Raw genomic sequence first — 17,224 nt, 5'->3', positions numbered from 1 at the left:
GCTAGTCATTTTTTAGTAGCCTATTAAACATTTTATTTGTTTTTTAAATTCTATATTTATTTCATTTGACAACCCTATGGCATCTTCTTGCTTTCAGTCCATATATTTAGCTGAATGAAAACATTTAAATGAGCATTCATTTTAATATCAAAATCGCTTTATTGACTCTACAAATGTTACAGTGTGCCTAAGTCTTTAGTGCATGATTCACCCGCACTAGTCTGAGTATAAGACAATAAATAAAAAGAAGAAATATTATAATGAAGCTGAAATGTTAACATGTTTTAAATCACATTCACACAAAAACCAAAAAGTAGCATCAAGCTAGCTGTATTGCATATTACAAAAAAAAATACTTTGTGTGATGGTTTACAAAAATACTAGTAAAAGTATTTTTTTATTTTTTATTTTTTTTGCTTTAGTGAATCATAATACGTTATTATCAGATTTTTTTTTATTTTGTATAATTTTCATTCTGTGAATTGTACAGTTTGAGTAGGCTGTCATTGGGAGAGGTCTTGGCTTCGCCACCCCCTCGGTGGGGCCCCAAGTGTGCGCAGCGAATCCTCAGTTAGATCGCGGACAGCAGCGGGGAGATGCTGCCGTCCACAACGGCAAAACAAGACACTTTACGGGAAAACTGGACAGTTCTTTCATATTCGCCAAAACATGGATAATAACGACACATATCTGCATCTTAGTAAGTGCTTCGTAGTTTTATGTCTTATTTTATTCCCGGAAGTCTGTTCTGTTTTCTTTTCAAACCTCGGTGTTTGAGTGTCCCCCCGTGCCGTATGTTATCTGAAGTACGGATTCTTCAGACGGACTTTGATATGCTCATAAATTGTACGTGCGTGAGTTATCGGCGCAGTCGTGTCATGTGTATTGACTTGGAACCAGTGCCAATGTTAAAATCAGGTGATAAAGATTGTGCCTCTCAGTCAGGGTCAGGGGTTGGCACTTTAATTGCGGTTATGTAATTTATAGCTTTCCAGATCGCCTCTTGTTAAACTGTTTGCTGTCGGGTAGTTATTAATGGCTCTCAGTTGGCTATATGGACAGCAGTGTGTCGTGGGTTATTTATTTTTATTTATTTATTTATTTATTTAGCAACAGTTTGAATCTTAGAAGGTGTATAAAATAACCCAGATATGATCAACCATTGATTCACGGGTATAGAATATCAGAATTTTTACTCTTCTAATGAAGAACGAATCTCTACACGCGCTCGGTTTGTGAACTGAAGTGATGAAATTCTTCAATTCGTTTTTCACCGTATAAAGACTTCACAATCTACCATGTGCAGTAGTCTCTAGGGGTCAAAATCTTTTTTCTTTTTTTTTTGTGACACTATGTTAAAACATTATTTTATTTTATTTTAAATCATTTAATGACTATTAAGAGGACATTATTTTAACCACCACGAACGACTTGTTTAATTTAGCTAGGAAATCCTCCCGAGAATGGTTTAGCCTACTGCTTTCCTTGTGAATGACTGAGGCAACTCATTTGTCGTCCAGCTTTTGTTAGGATGACTTATTTAGTGTGAAATAAACTGCTGAAATATTATTTATCACCTGTACAGTCAATCATTCAGGTCTCTGGGGTGAAAGTGTGTGGACATTTCTCACAAAGGGCCCGAACTGCTTGTCACAGCACATAACATCCAGCCTGGAGTCATTCTATTGCCTTCATTAACACCCTCCTTGTTGTGTTTATTAATCTCACCCTGGATACCGTTGTTATTCGGAGGCAAATTGTGGACTATGAAGTCTATTTTAAGATTTTCTCAGGCTCTTGATGAGTTGCGCGCTCTTTTATAATGTCAGTCGCTGCCTCGAGCTGCGTAATTTGCGTTACGCGCGTGTCATTTCACGCACGGAGAATTTTCGCACGCACACGGCCACAACGGGGTCATGTTAAGATATATATATATATATATGAAGAGTTCAGATGCAAAAGCCTCTAAGTGCCATCTGACATTTTCTTCTAGAATGATCATTTTTATCAAGCTTGTATATTTAAGTTCAGTAATTTCACTTAAATGGCAATGGAAATTACCTTTGAATTGTCATTTAAGTGAAATTACTGAACTTAAATATACAAGCTTGATAAAAATGATCATTCTAGAAGACAATTTCAGATGGCACTTACAGGCTTTTGCATCTGAACTCTTCATATATAGCCATATAGGTAGCCTATAGCAAAATGAATGTGAAAAGAAAAAAAAGAAAAACACCTAAACAATGGAAGTTGTCGCTATTCATTTTATACACATGTATAGCCAGGACATATAAGGGACACAAAAGGACAGCAGAAAAAAGAGCTACAGCTGCATAGAATTTCTCCTAATGTCTCCAAATTTGAAATGGACAAATCATCTGATGATTCATGACTTTGTGTATCCTAAAAGAGAGAGGCCTTGGCAGGCCCTTGTAGTCGTGTGTTTAGCTCATGTTCCAGTAAACAGTGAATAGAGGGCATGATGAACACGTACGAGGCCAGTGTTGTGTCTTGGGTGTTTAAAGACCCTTTTTCTTCCTTGTGTTTGTGGTGGTCTCTTTAGATAAAGACCGCCGTATCCTATTCCACCTTCACTGTTGCAACTGAAAGCAAGTGTTGCCCTTCTCATGTTCTAAAAAGAAACCTGGCAACCATAATAAGACTGACCTCTCATCTGTATGTGCTTGCAGTTGAAAAAGTATGGAATGATTCAACATTTTATTGAATTTTACTACAATAACATAACACTACAAAACAGATTAGCCGTTAACCAAATCTGTTGGGATCGGGCTTTTCATGCATTTGCTTGCATTAAATGTAGATTGTAGCTATTCTAGACCAACACAAAAACACTGGAAAGCAATGCCTGATCCAGTAGATAACATTCAGTTGAAAAAGCCCCCACCACCAATGGTGAGTACCTTCAACTGGGTTGTTATTCAGCTTGCTAATCTAATTGACAATGTTTCTGCCCCAGTTATGACAGTCTCTCCCAAGGGCAGTCTCAGAGAAAAACCATGTTCCAGATCGCTCTTGGTTGTGCCACTCCTATTCCAAGGTCATTCCTAGATAGAAATGTATTTCAGTAGCTTCTTTACTTACTCATCTGCATCGCTTTCTGTGATATCAAATATCATATTAAATTAAAATCAAGTCCCGCCCCACATTTTTCTCGTTCGAGAAGCCGTTTCACTTGGATATACGTCACAGTAGGGAAGAAAAGCCTATCGCAAACTTCTTTTTCATGCCGACTTTACGAATTTGAAAATGTTTGTCTTTGAAATAGTGATTGATAGACTGCCTATCAAATAGTTTTATTAAACCCACTACCACAAAGCCAAACCAGCACACATTCCTTCCCTGACATTTAGAACTAAACCTTATTATCAGATTTTGGGCTTGCATCAATAAACCAGTTCCCCTGTGAGCCACAGGATGATAATCTCTTTAATCTGAGTAGGTAATCCAGCATCAGTCCGCCATACATCCCCAGGGGAATTCTTCCATCCAGCCTCACCCCCTTATTCATGGATACTTTAGGATCCAGCATATAGCTGTGTTCCTGAAAGATACACAAACAAATCAACTGCAGCTTGTCAAAATTGCGAAGTAGGTCATGGCGATGGCAAAACAGAAAAAGTCAACACTCTCATGGCGATTTGTAACTATTTTACGCTTTGACAAATTGGTGGCTAATTTGAATGAATCCGTACAACCGCATTTCTGCTTACACCCGACTGACAGTTATAGGTTTTTGGTGGACTTTCATCCTTCACCACCACCCAGCACTACAAAGCAGCAAGTACTGAATCAAATAACAAAGTGTTCTTCTACAAGGTCTTACTAAACCCTTAGAAAACACAATGTTCTCTCCGAGTCAAGCTTTCTTCTTTCAAGCTGGACGTCAATGTTTTTGTGTTAATAGCATTGTTAAAATACTATACAATTGAACTGAGTCATCGCAGGTTATTATTTATTTATTTTCATTTTTAATGAGTTTACTGAATTCTATTTGATATTTTACACCCTTATAAGTACTCCAAAAGAGCCCAGTTTAAAGGGTTTTTAAAATGAATTCAGTTTCTTATTGCTCCTAATTTAGGTTACCCACATGGCTATATGATACACCATAAATTATATATATATAAAGATCTTGCTTGCTTGCAATGTTTATATATATATATATATATATATATATATATGTATAAATATACATTATATATATTATATTATATATTATATATAGGTTTAATTGTGCAACAATACACTTCGTAGGTAAATCTCCACTCCAAATCCTATCGAACCATTCAGCATAGCAATGACAGCCTCATGTGGCTCATGTTACATGATGCAGCCATATGGTGTTCTGCTTTGCTAAAGCAAGCTTATTGATTGTTTGAATGATTGCGTCCCGGTATTGATCTTTCATAATCTTCTCAAGAAAGCAAATTATTGCTTATCATTTTGTCAAATGAAAAATCAACAACATGTGATCACTTCTTGGGATCCTTGACCATAATGGATGTGTTAGGATTTCATTGAAGAATTGTACTCTGTATGGGGTTAATACGATTTTTTTTGTATGTTTTTTGAATGAAACTAAGTCTGCATTTATTTGATCAAAAATAGTGTTTCTTAAAATATATATATTCTTTTAATGTATTTTAAAATGTAATTTATTGTTTGATGGCAAAGCTGAATGTTCGGCATCCATTACTCCAGTCTTCAGTGTCGCATGATCCTTCATAAAATCATTTAAACCCCCTGCTTTGTAGCAGTTGTCTGAGGCTAAAAACACAGTAATGACTAATCTCGGCTCTGATTACAGTGACACAGAACAGTGACACGAACTCTGCTGACCTGCTGAAGTTGTGTGTTTGAGTATCTACTTCCGGTTTCCTTTTTATCTGGCTTTAAATGTGTTTTGCAGTGGAATCCGTTTGAATATCACGTTCCGTCTGATCTCCAACCAGCAAGAGTGAAAGAAAGTTGATGTGCCCTTTGATGCACACTCGGTCATTCCAAGGATAGCTGTTCTTTTAGATCAGAATGTGACATTTAGAAGTCATTAATACCACCAGAATCTAGCCAGGACACGGACACTTGTGTAAGTGTGGGTGCTGAGGATAGCTTTTACATGGTCATTGAGGGCATGTCACGGTGGCAGAGCCATTTCTGTGTGAGGAGCAGGAGGCATCACAACAAAGATGGAAACCAGCCGCTCTATCATGCCTTTAAAATACAGTGACAGTGAGTGAAAATGCCTTGCTGGAATGATTTGACTGACTTTGAAATAAGTTTGTGCACGTGGTTGATTATAACATGACTGTTAAAAATACAACGTGTGTATTGTGAAGGTTTGGTGAGGGTCTCCATATTGCATGATAGACTCTTTATAATTTAAAAGCCCATGGTTTTTGGTGTTTAAACTGAAATTTCAATTTGAAGGTATTTAACTTATCCTAAAATAAACTTTGCTTAATATAGGTTCATACCATTTTAATCTCTCTAAAAAAGAAGAGTGTTAACTCTATTAGTCGACCAATCAGGTTTTTCAATGACCAGTGCCGACATCTAGAGAGCTGAGATAATGCCCGTATATACATTTACAATTCAATTATGACAAATGAGATGTAGACTCCTATTTTGCATATTATTTACTCAAAATGCACTTACAATGTTTATGTTGATAATCATTTATATAATGTATAAATAATGAACGTGTACATTTTGCACCAAAGAGTGAGAGCTCTGAAATTTGATGTGTGTCTGAAATGTGATGTGTGATGATCCATGAGTGCTCGCAGTCACAGCTAGTCACTTTTATGACCCCTACACTGTGCAAATGCCACCAACCATTACCCCATCACGGACACGGCCCCCAGATGTCTCACAGCATTTCTAGCATGAAAATGTCAAATTGTCACAAGACATCTTCTGTATTTATATAGTGGATGAATAGAAAAAAGAGAGAAATATGAACAGGTCAACCATGTATTCAAAGATTATTAATTATTATTTGCATTATTATTCATTGTTAATGAATTAATTACAATTATTTTAGTTTAATATTTATATTTTTAATATTAATAGTTGAAAAAATATTTCTTTTCTAACATAATAATGGAAAAATTATTATGTGGATTCATTTTCAGTTCCACAGTACTGTTCATGGCGGATACAGACCTATGTTCTAAGAACGTTTTGCTAATGTCCTCTGAATGTTCAAAATGTCCAGTTTATTAAATATTTTAAAACAGTTTTTTTCTTAGTTATATGATGAACATTGAAGGGATAGTTCACCCAAAAATGACAATTCTACCATCATTTCTACTCACCCTCAAGTTGTTTCAAACAGGTTTTGGTACAACTTGAGTAAATGATGACAGAATTGTCATTTTTGGGTGAACTATCCCTTTAAGGGAACAGTCCATTGCATTTTACAACAAAAAATCTCTATATATGGGAATGTTTCTTTTAAATGTTCTCTGAACATTCTGAAACAAGTAACATTTAAAAAAATGCTAAATGAACATCCAGCTAAAACATTTCAGAAAAAAAAGTTCCATCAACAATGTATAAATAACTTTTTTTTGTTAATGTTTTGAGAACATTATTGAAGAACAGATAACTGAACGTACATTATATTAATGTTACTGGAAGAATACTTGTGCATAACTTTAAAAGAACCTTCCCACAATGTTAGTCAAAGTTCTGAGAAGGTTCCCTGTTTGCTGGAGACTAATCACCTTTTTCTGTTCTCAGGTTCTTCTTTGCAGGTAACACATGGTCACCTGAGCTCTCCTCCGTCCCAGCCTCCCCTCAGCTCCATGGTGTCCCACCATCACCCCTCCATCATCAACGGTCTAGGGTCGCCATACTCAGTCATCACTTCCTCCTCCCTGGGTTCGCCTTCAGCCTCCATGCCCACCACCTCCAGCATGGGTTATGGAGCACTCAACAGTCCACAGGTACAGTCCAGAGAAAGACAGAGTGTCTATGACAGTGGTTCTCAACCAGAGGGTTGTGGAAGCAAACTTCCACAAAGGCCTCAAAATTAATTAAAATGATTTCAAATAAGACGAAACAAGCATAAAAGGTGCAGTAAGCAATTAAAAAAAAAAAAAAAAACGCTTTTGAAAGTAGATTGGACCGAGCTCTACATCACACTTGTAGCCAATCAGCAGTAGGGGGTGTGTCCACTCATGATGGGGGAGGTAGGCATACCTTTCTATACCTAGAAAGGTTCTATACCTAGAAAGGCAATTTAAATGAATGAAATCTTAAAACTCGATGGGCATTTTTATAATGAATATATATTTTACTATGACAAGCTAGTAAATCATGAGCATGTCATGTAAATTCATTGGTTAAAAATATTGGGAACACTGAAGAACATTCAGCTCCTAAAACTTTTGGAATTTTATATAATTAAACTTGTTGTAGTTACTTTTTTTAATTTACAGAAAGGTGTTCTCTTTATAAGAAGTTTAGAAAAAAAAAAAAAAACTAGGTCTAGGGGGCCTTTGAATATTGTGGACAGTTGAGCTCCTTGGAGTCAAAAAGGTTGAGAATCACTAGTCTATGAAAGATTGTAATGTTTATATCATGAGATGGAGCATAAAGTCAGCTTTTAACATCAGAAATGACAAACATGTCATTTAATGATTCGTGTACTAGCATACTAGTGCAAATTCTCCATTATACGATATCCTCTCTAAAAGAGCACAACCTTTTTTCCTTCCTTTGGATAATTTGTGCTATTTCATGGAAGAGTTAGCGGAACATCCAAGCTTCCAATCAGAGAAACTTTCACTGCAAGAGGCAGCGAGGCAAATGCAGAATGCTCTTTTAATGCATCTCTCCTTTCCTCTGCAGGGCCTCCCTCCAGCCCGAGGGAGAACAGCCCATTCAGTTTAGTCTAGCCTAAAAAGAGCTAATGTAGCGTGACGGACAGCCCTAGTATAACCTTGGCTCACATGGAGAGAGATATCATTGCATCGAGGCTGCGCTGCAGCGGGCGCAATATGCAGCACTTCAAGAAAGCTGTGGAAACCTGCCATACTGTTAGCTGTAAATAGTGTCATGTGAGAATGTCATGCCTGTGAGTAGGGTGAGTAGCCTCTGTAGAGGAATGCTTCTCGTGAGCGAGGGCCAAGAGCTCTGAATAATATATGGGCTATAGGCAGCAGATTAAAGAGAGTGAATGTGATGGTGGCTGCTGTGCATCACCTTCCCGGCATCTTTCTGCCTCACTGAATGGCTCACCGTTTCAGGAGAGCGCTCTCAAAAATCAACATGTTTGTGTGAGTGTGAATGCGCGAGTGCAAGCAATTCTGCAATGTTCTCCTGTACTCCAAAACATTAAATGACTTTTCACAGTGAAGTAGCTAACCAATACCCGCAGCTGAAAAGGCTCCCCACACAATGACACTCTTCCGCCATGCTTCACTGTGGTAGAGATGCATTTATTATTATATTGCTCAGCAGATTTTCTAAGAAACCGCTCTGGAGCATCATTTCATCGTGATTCATCACTCCACACACAATTTCCCATATTCTGCCAAAAACTTAAGTCTGTCTTTGATGTTTATCCAAGACAGCGATGGCTTTTTAAGGAGTGCATTTGCTTAAATTTAGCTCATTTCTGACCAATAATTTGTGGTGAAGACCATTAAAAGCCTAGAGTTTAGCCATGTTGGGCTTGACCCTTTTTTACTATTTATAGTGAGTAAATATGTCACGTATCATGTATTTAAATATATTTGTAATTACGCACTTGTACTGATGAGGTTGTGATTTAATACATTTAAATGTAATGTCAAATAACACACAACAGTTTACATGTGCTTTAGTATGTTAGTCAACACATCAAAATAAGTGTTCTTCTAAGGAATGACAAAAGAGTATTAAAACATTGATTTGCAATGTACTTTAAAGTAAAATGTTTAATTTGACATTATTGCAAAGTGTACTAATGAGTTTTTAGAAACAATCTTGAAAGTGTGCTTTCTTTGAGAACGCTTAAGTGGACTTTTATTAAATTCATATTATATTATCTCCAAGTACAGTTATTTTAGGTATACTTTCAAGATTTGAAGTACACTACAAGTGCACATTCAGTACTATTAAGCACACTTCTTTTTCACAAGGGTTATCAAATTCATATTCAGGTCTGACACTATTCTGGTATGGAACTATCAGTAAATTCAAATAAAGTCGAATTGTCAAAAAAATACATGAATTATACAGCATTTGTGCAGCAGGAGTTGGTTTGTTGTTGCGTATAGGCTAATGCTTGAAGTTTAGTGCACTGTTGAGTTGAAAGCTAAATAGTGCTTCTTTGCAAAGTTTGGGGAAAGACACCATTTTATGAAATATGCATTAACAATTGCACAGCTCTAAGTTTCATTAAAAATGCACATCCTGACACTGTAGCTCATGATCCACTTTTTAAGCTATTATTGGTCTATTAACCCGTTGGGGTTTAGTTGGTTTGTTTTCAATTTCCATTCCTTGACCTTTCTATCTCTCTCTGGGCATGCGTGTCTAATTCTATAACAGACATCTGATCTGTACTTGACAATCATCTTGTTTCGCTCATAAAACTTGCCATGCCAAGTATTTGCTGCCCTCTACTGGTGAAGACAAAGTTCATTTTACACTTACCCAAGTTTGATTGCAAATTAATGACTTTTATTTACAACATTTAGCTGAAGCACTCTAACGTTTATATTCCACTGTTGCAGTATTTCACATTTCGATCACGTAAACACCTTGAAAAATGTCTAATAAGGCTCAAAGCCACAGAGAGTGAACGCAAAAGGTGTAAATGAACATTCCCATTCAGCCAATCACGTGATTCAAAGAGGAGTGGGAAACCACACACACACACACACACACACACACAAACACAAGCTCACTCCATTGTTCGTTGCTCTGTCTTTCCCTTCAGATGAACTCTCTGAACAGTGTTAGCAGCTCAGAAGACATTAAACCTCCTCCAGGACTGGTGGGACTGTGCAGTTACTCCTGCGGCAGCCCGGGGTCCCTCTCCAAACACATATGTGCCATCTGTGGAGACCGATCTTCAGGTAATGACCCTCATACACACCAGTGCATTTTTAGCCATGCTGATATTCTCTTTGACTGGAGCCAGACTGAAATTGTATTCTTGGATATGTTTAAAGAAAGATATATTTCTCTACCTATAGGGAAACATTATGGTGTTTACAGCTGTGAAGGATGCAAGGGCTTCTTCAAGAGAACCATCCGGAAAGACCTCACATACACGTGTCGAGAAATTAAGGAGTGTCTGATAGACAAGCGCCAGCGGAACCGCTGCCAGTACTGCCGCTATCAGAAGTGTCTGGCCATGGGCATGAAGAGAGAAGGTGAGTGACACAAATGAAAGAGACCTTCATCAATGACTTGTGCAGGTCATTTGAACCTTGCTTGAATTTTTTTGGCTTGTGTATTAAGCGATTCTTGTTTATTATGAAGTTTTTTCGTGTGTACAGCGGTGCAAGAAGAGAGACAGCGGGGTCGGGAAAAGAGCGATAATGAGGTGGAGTCCAGTTGCAGCTTTAATGAGGAAATGCCAGTGGAGAAGATTCTGGACGCTGAGCTTGCAGTGGAACCCAAGACTGACGCTTACATGGAGTCCAGCACGGGCAACTCGGTGAGACACCTCTTTCAGAAAGCAATATGATGTCCCTGTGAACTGCATTACTGCATTAACATGATGGAATTCTGATAAATATTAAAGTTATTATAAAAAGCTTTGAAGGCACAATACTGTTCAAATGTTTGGGGTTGGTGAGATTTGTTATTGTTTTTGAAAGAAGTCTCTTATGCTCACCAAGGCTGCATTTATCAAACATACTGTAAAGACAGTAATATTGTGAAATATTATATCAATTTAAATATATTTTAAAATGTAATTTATTCCTGTGATGGTAAAGCTGAATTTTCAGCATCATTACTCCAGTCTTCAGTGTCACATGATCCTTCAGAAATCATTCTAATATGCTGATATATATATACTACTCAAAAACATTTCTTAATATTATCAATGTAGAAAAAACAGTGTTGCTGCTTAATTGTTTTTTGGAAACTGATAAATTATTTTGATGAATAGAATTTTTTTTTTCAATAAAAATCTCTCTTAACATTATAAATGTCTTTACTGTCACTTTTGATCAATTTGATGTGTCCTTGCTGAATAAAAGTATTAATTTCTATCTAAAAAAACATTTTCAAAAAGATAATTACTGATTCAGCGAAGAGAAATAATAGCTCACTTATGAAGTGACACATTGACCATGAAAGTGAGACTAAATGTATATATTTTTTAAACTGTCTGACCTTTAATCGCAGACTTTGGTGCACTCAAAAAATATTGATCAATAAAAATATTTCTGGTCTTGTTTTCCAGGGAAAAAAATCGTACAAAAAGATACATTTCAGAAACAAAAACGAAAAAGAAGAATATATCTTGAATTAAGCTATTTTAATATTAGTTTATTATTAGTTTTGTTATTATATTGTATTTTAATTGATAGTATCTTTTGCTATTATATATTATATTTAATTTTTCTTTTACTATTATAGCTTCTCAAATAAATTGATCTTGTTTTAAGAAACAAGATATTTTGCAGTGCAATATTAGGGTCTTTATCAATTTGACAAGCAGGGGATCTAAATCACATGTTGGCGCTGTCTTAAGAAACAATTGGGATATTAGAGAGAGATTTCATTTTAATCTTATTTGTCTTCCATATGATCAATTCTTTAATCCGTACGTATTTCTGCCTCTGATTCTCAGACTCAGACAAATGACCCAGTGACCAACATCTGCCAGGCCGCAGACAAGCAGCTCTTCACTCTTGTTGAGTGGGCTAAAAGAATCCCGCACTTCTCTGACCTCCCTCTGGATGACCAGGTCATCCTGCTTCGAGCAGGTCAGTACCCCTCTATTCAGATGTTAAATGTGTCTGTAGAATGTACCGCACGCTCTCAGTGTGTGTGTTTGTGTTTAGGTTGGAACGAGCTGCTCATCGCTTCGTTCTCACACCGTTCAGTGACCGTTAAAGACGGGATCCTTCTGGCCACCGGCCTACATGTCCACCGCAGCAGTGCTCACAGCGCCGGGGTGGGCTCGATATTTGACAGGTCAGGTCGCAACACAGAATCCATCTCACCACCTCAAACCCACACTTAAAAAAAGTATCAAACCAAGTGGCATTTTTTCAAAGTTGCCATGAAACAGAAGTTGCGATAGTCTTTCCTCCCTATTGTGACGTACTGTATATCCGAGTGATACGGCTTCTCGAGCAAAAAAAAAAGTAGGACGGGACTTGATTTTGTCCATCGATAATTGATTGGATGGTTGTGGTTTGCTATTGCTGTGATCTCATGACAGTGACAGGTTGTCCCGCCAAAACACACGTTTCAAGTGAAGCATTGTGCATACTGATTTTCCATTGATTGATCCCTGTGCATTAGAATAAGTCACTTCCATATGACATTGTCCACTATTTTTATCATTTTAGCATCACTTAGATTTGACATTTCTTTATATTATTGAATCCTTGTTTATCCAATATGCTAATCTAAATACATAATAATGTTTACAGGGTATTAACAGAGCTGGTGTCTAAGATGAAGGACATGCAGATGGACAAGACAGAGCTGGGCTGTCTAAGAGCTATCGTCCTCTTTAACCCAGGTAAAGACCTGTCCCAACTCCCGAGCCTTCACAAGGTCCAGACAATTTCAGACAGACAGATCTGCCTAAAGTCAAGTCACATTTATTTATACAGCATGTATACACTGATTCAAAGCAACTTTACAGGGATAAACAGGAAAACAATGATTAAATGATGCAAACAGTACTCAATTCTGCTGTAAAGCAGTTCTAAAAAGACAATTGAGACAAAAGTGTCATTCAGTTCCGTTCAATAACTGTAAAGTTAATCAATTATGGAATGAGTTCAATTCATCTATAAAGGAGCTCTGCAGAAAGAAGTGATGTCATCAGCTCAGTTCAGTTCTCATCCAAACATGTCAGTGCAGTCAAGTCAATAATATTGCTGCTTTATATAAATATCCAGCTTTTACCTAATTAGCCTACTGCGTTTTGAATTATGGGAGGCTCTTCCGGTTTGGAGAAGGTCCACTCAAAAAAGGTTGCGCTGCAAATAAGCCTTATCTGTCAGTTTGACTGAATGAGCTGTCAATTTTCCTTCATGTTTATGAACGTAAAGCCTCGCGCCGTTCTCTCGCGGTTATCGGCCCTGCCCTGCTTGTCACAGTTATTTGTCAAAATGATGGAAAGCACTTTGAAATATTATCACTCAATGTTAAAGTTAATGAACACTTTTGATTAAGGCAACGTATGTTACATAATATAGACATACTACCTGATAGAACACATACATCTCGGAGACATCAATTTGATGTGCGTGTTTTCATCTGGAAGACGTTTTTTGCAACACATCTAGGAGACGTTTTCTGTCAGATGTTAAATAGTCATTTAGAAAACGTCTTTAAGATTTTTATGATTTAGAATGTATGTAAAACGGACTTTTTAAAGATGTTTATCAGATGAACCGCTCTTTAACAGACATCTTGGAGACGTACGTGTGCTATCTCCGTAATATTGCTGCAGAAAGAATCAATCTTTTGGGGTAGTTTGAGGTCTGTTGAAAGTTCTTTGTTAATGCTTTTACACTTTAGAATTCCCCTTTCATGTTCGATGGGTGAAGGGTGAGTAGAATAATGTAATCTCATTGCGCCCAGTTTTTGAAAATGCTTATTATTGCGTTCATTCCGCTGATTGTTCACCGTTTAACAGATGTTACTCCCATAATTCGTGTAACCCGTCATGGGGCGTAGGAAAAAGGTGGATACAAATAATCATGTCCCAATACAGTTCATGAGAATATATTTGATCAGAAATAATGGTAACCATTTACAATAAGGTCTGACATTAGTTAATTCATTAGCTAACATGAGAAGCAATATATTTGTAAAGAATTTATTAATCTTTTTAAACATTAGTAAAAAATCTAATTCTTAGTTCACAGTGCATTAACTAATGTCAACAAATACAAATGAGTTTTTTTTAAATGTAGCTGTAAATGTTGAAATTGCCATTGACAAAGATTAATAAATGCTGTAGAAGTATTGTTCGTTGTTAGTTCATGTTAAGTAATGTAGTTAACTAATGTTAAAAAATGAAACCTTACTATAAAGTAATATTTTTTTGCATCGCAATATAGGATTTTCTTAATCAGAATATATGAATTGATGTTATATAGAATATAATGTTAATATTTAATATTATAGATTCATATATTCTTATATTTTATTAACATAATATATAATAATATTTTGGTCTCTTAGGTTACTGTTTGACGATTTAGTGCTTTTACAACAGCTTGTCAATGAGACAGTACTTTTTTTTTCTTTTTTTTTTCATTTCTCCCCTCTAAAGGGTAAATGTTAGTATCTTTTGTAGACCTTTTTTAGGGACACACTGTTGTACCCCTAACACTTCTTTTTGGTTACACTTTATTTTACAGTACGTGTACTTACAGTGTACTTACTGAAAATATACGGTAACTACTTGGGTTAAGGTTAGGTTTAGGGGTAGGTTCAGGGTTTGTAACTAGTTATTACCCAGTTATTAGAATTGCTATAGTAAGTACATAGTATGTACATGCGAAACAGGACTTTAAAATAAAGTGCTACCCTTTTTCTAACAGTGTAGAATGATTGAATAAATACATTTCTTGTTCAGACAGCAACATTCAGTTTTAAGTCAGGATGATGAAATGCATGTGTTCTTATGTGTTATGTAACTATCCCTTTTATAGATGCGAAAGGATTGTCAAACCCATCAGAGGTCGAGGCATTACGGGAAAAGGTGTACGCCTCACTGGAGGCCTATACCAAACACAATTACCCCGATCAGCCCGGCAGGTAGCTCCCGCACTGAAACCTTGATATATTATTGATGCAACAGCACTTCTGTTCTTCTGTATTTTAAGACAGACTTTGGCTCTTTATTCGTGTAAATAGATACAGTATGTAGGTCATGCGGGTATAGTTGTGGAGTCTGAGTGTTTGTGTGTTTTTTTCTCTTTTCAGGTTTGCCAAGCTGCTCCTCCGTCTGCCCGCTCTGCGCTCCATAGGACTGAAGTGCCTGGAGCACCTGTTCTTCTTCAAACTTATCGGAGACACACCTATAGACACTTTCCTCATGGAGATGCTGGAAGCGCCGCATCAAATCACATGACAAAAGTCTTGCTGCATGTACATATTCCCCAGCGCACACTTAACCCCATTATAACAAAAAGAAGTTCTTTTTTTACCAAGCACAATGTGAAGAAGAAAAAAAAAAAGAGAAAGATTTGTATTGGTATTTTTAAAGAAAGAGACACTGTTAAAGTTAAATGTAAGAGTACTGTAAACCTTTATTTTGTACATAGATTTTACCAACTGTGATAGCTGCAACAACTAAATGTGAAAATATTTAATTCAAAGCAATACTGTATAAACAGTCACCAGCAATGAGTTTAGAATTCTGTGAAAATAAAAAAAAAGTCTTTTCAAATGTTTTGTTCTTGCCTTATTTTAAAATAATCTTCAGTGGATGAAATTTGAGACATGCATTCCACCTTTAAGTCAAGTCAAGTCAAGTATATTTGTATAGCGCTTTTCACAATACAGATCGCATCAAAGCAGCTTCACAGTATTAAATTAAAATAATACAACAAGGTTTGTTTCTAGTGGAATTTATTGATTAAATCAAATTAGATATCCCCAGAATATCCCCAACTGAGCAAGCTTTAACAAACAAGCTATACACTTAGTGAGTTGTGAAATAAAACCCAGAATCACCTTCCTTTGTCTTCTTGTTTTAATGAATCATGTTATTTAGGTCTTTGGTGTTAAATTATGTCACTGTCATTGTTTTGTCTCAAAATCAGTAAAGTTTTTTTCTAAGGCAAAAGTGTCCGAATTTAACTGAGGCCTCCTGGCTTAATCTAAAGGCTTATATTTTTAATTTATATCTAATTATAATTATTATGAAATTACATCTAATTATAAATTAAAACTCTTTACTAAACCAACTAAAATATGAATTTAATGTGACAATGTTACATTCCAAGTAAAAAACAAAACCAAACAACATCCATTTAATTATAAAATGAGCCCCAGTGCTGTAACTTTATATAAGTAAGGTGTCATAGTGTTGTTCGGGTCTGTCTGATTGTTCTAAATCAATTATTTTGTGACTCACTGGTTGGGAAACTACTTTCTTCCCCTAAAATTAAAAAGCACTTGTAAAATGTCTGGAGCGGTCAGAAAATAAACACCATTAATGCGTTTCTCAGCAGGCATGAATGAAATGTGCTTCTTTCATCTGTCTCTGTTGAGTGTCTAGACTGATGGTATTTATGGAACTGAAAATGCACTTTATGTGTGCATGTGTTTTGATAACAATGCCATAACAATGTGTGATTATATGATTTCTTGAATAACCATAGACATTAGACTAATTTTAGTCTTTAAACTATTTAGTCTCACCTGTGAAATGGCTGCATAAAAATGTGTGCCATCAGTAACATGTCCTGCTCATTCACATCAATGGTGCAAATTAATGGCGGTGGATATAACACACACGAACACTGGATTTAATCCATATAGGTCCTAAATGCATTTTTACAGATTCTACCAAATCTAACATTCGTTATATGAATTTAATCCACAATCCATCTCCGTATGTGCACAATTACAGTACCAGTCAAAAGTTTGGAAACACTACTATTTTTAATGCTTTTGAAAGAAGTCTCTTATGCTCATCAAGCCTGCAGTTAAAAAAAACAAAAAAAAAAAACAGTAATATTATGAAATATTATTACAATTTAAAATAATAGTTCTCTTTTTTAATATACTTTAAAATGTAATTTATTTTTGTGATGCAAAGCTGAATTTTCATCAGCAAGTACTCCAGTCTTTGGTGTCTTATGATCCTTCAGAAATCATTCTAATATGCTGATTTATGATCAATGTTGGAAACAGTTGTGCTGCTTAATATTTTTTTATAACCTGAGATACTTTTTTCAGGATTATTTGATGAATAAAAAGTTAAAAAGAACTGTATTTATTTAGAATAGAAATCTTTTGTAACAATATACACTACCGTTCA

General features: G+C 36.0%; 2 protein-coding genes across 2 annotated transcripts in view; one reads left to right on the top strand and one right to left on the bottom strand.

Annotated features, from left to right (window-relative positions):
- pdca (phosducin a) overlaps nt 1-17,224 on the bottom strand; it is a 253,431-nt gene that overhangs the window by 181,442 nt on the left and 54,765 nt on the right. The window lies entirely within an intron of this gene.
- Nucleotides 548-15,916, top strand: rxrga (retinoid x receptor, gamma a). Its single transcript, XM_084410563.1, has 10 exons — nt 548-700; nt 6,769-6,974; nt 9,959-10,097; nt 10,218-10,397; nt 10,524-10,684; nt 11,831-11,966; nt 12,045-12,177; nt 12,642-12,733; nt 14,886-14,991; nt 15,160-15,916. The coding sequence occupies exons 1-10, from the start codon at nt 670-672 to the stop codon at nt 15,305-15,307; spliced, it is 1,332 nt and encodes a 443-aa protein (XP_084266689.1). The 5' UTR covers nt 548-669; the 3' UTR covers nt 15,308-15,916.

The sequence above is a fragment of the Rutilus rutilus genome (assembly GCF_951802725.1).
Source record: "Rutilus rutilus genome assembly, chromosome: 6".
NCBI classification, from domain to species: domain Eukaryota; kingdom Metazoa; phylum Chordata; class Actinopteri; order Cypriniformes; family Leuciscidae; genus Rutilus; species Rutilus rutilus.
Note: the sequence above shows the minus strand (reverse complement) of the source record. Positions and strands in the feature narration are given on the sequence as shown.

Coding starts and splice junctions, on each gene's coding strand:
- rxrga (XM_084410563.1), top strand. CDS start 670: ATGGATAATAACGACACATATCTGCATCTTA. Junction 10,098..10,217: donor CTGTGGAGACCGATCTTCAG/GTAATGACCCTC, acceptor CTCTACCTATAG/GGAAACATTATGGTGTTTAC. Junction 10,398..10,523: donor CATGGGCATGAAGAGAGAAG/GTGAGTGACACA, acceptor TCGTGTGTACAG/CGGTGCAAGAAGAGAGACAG.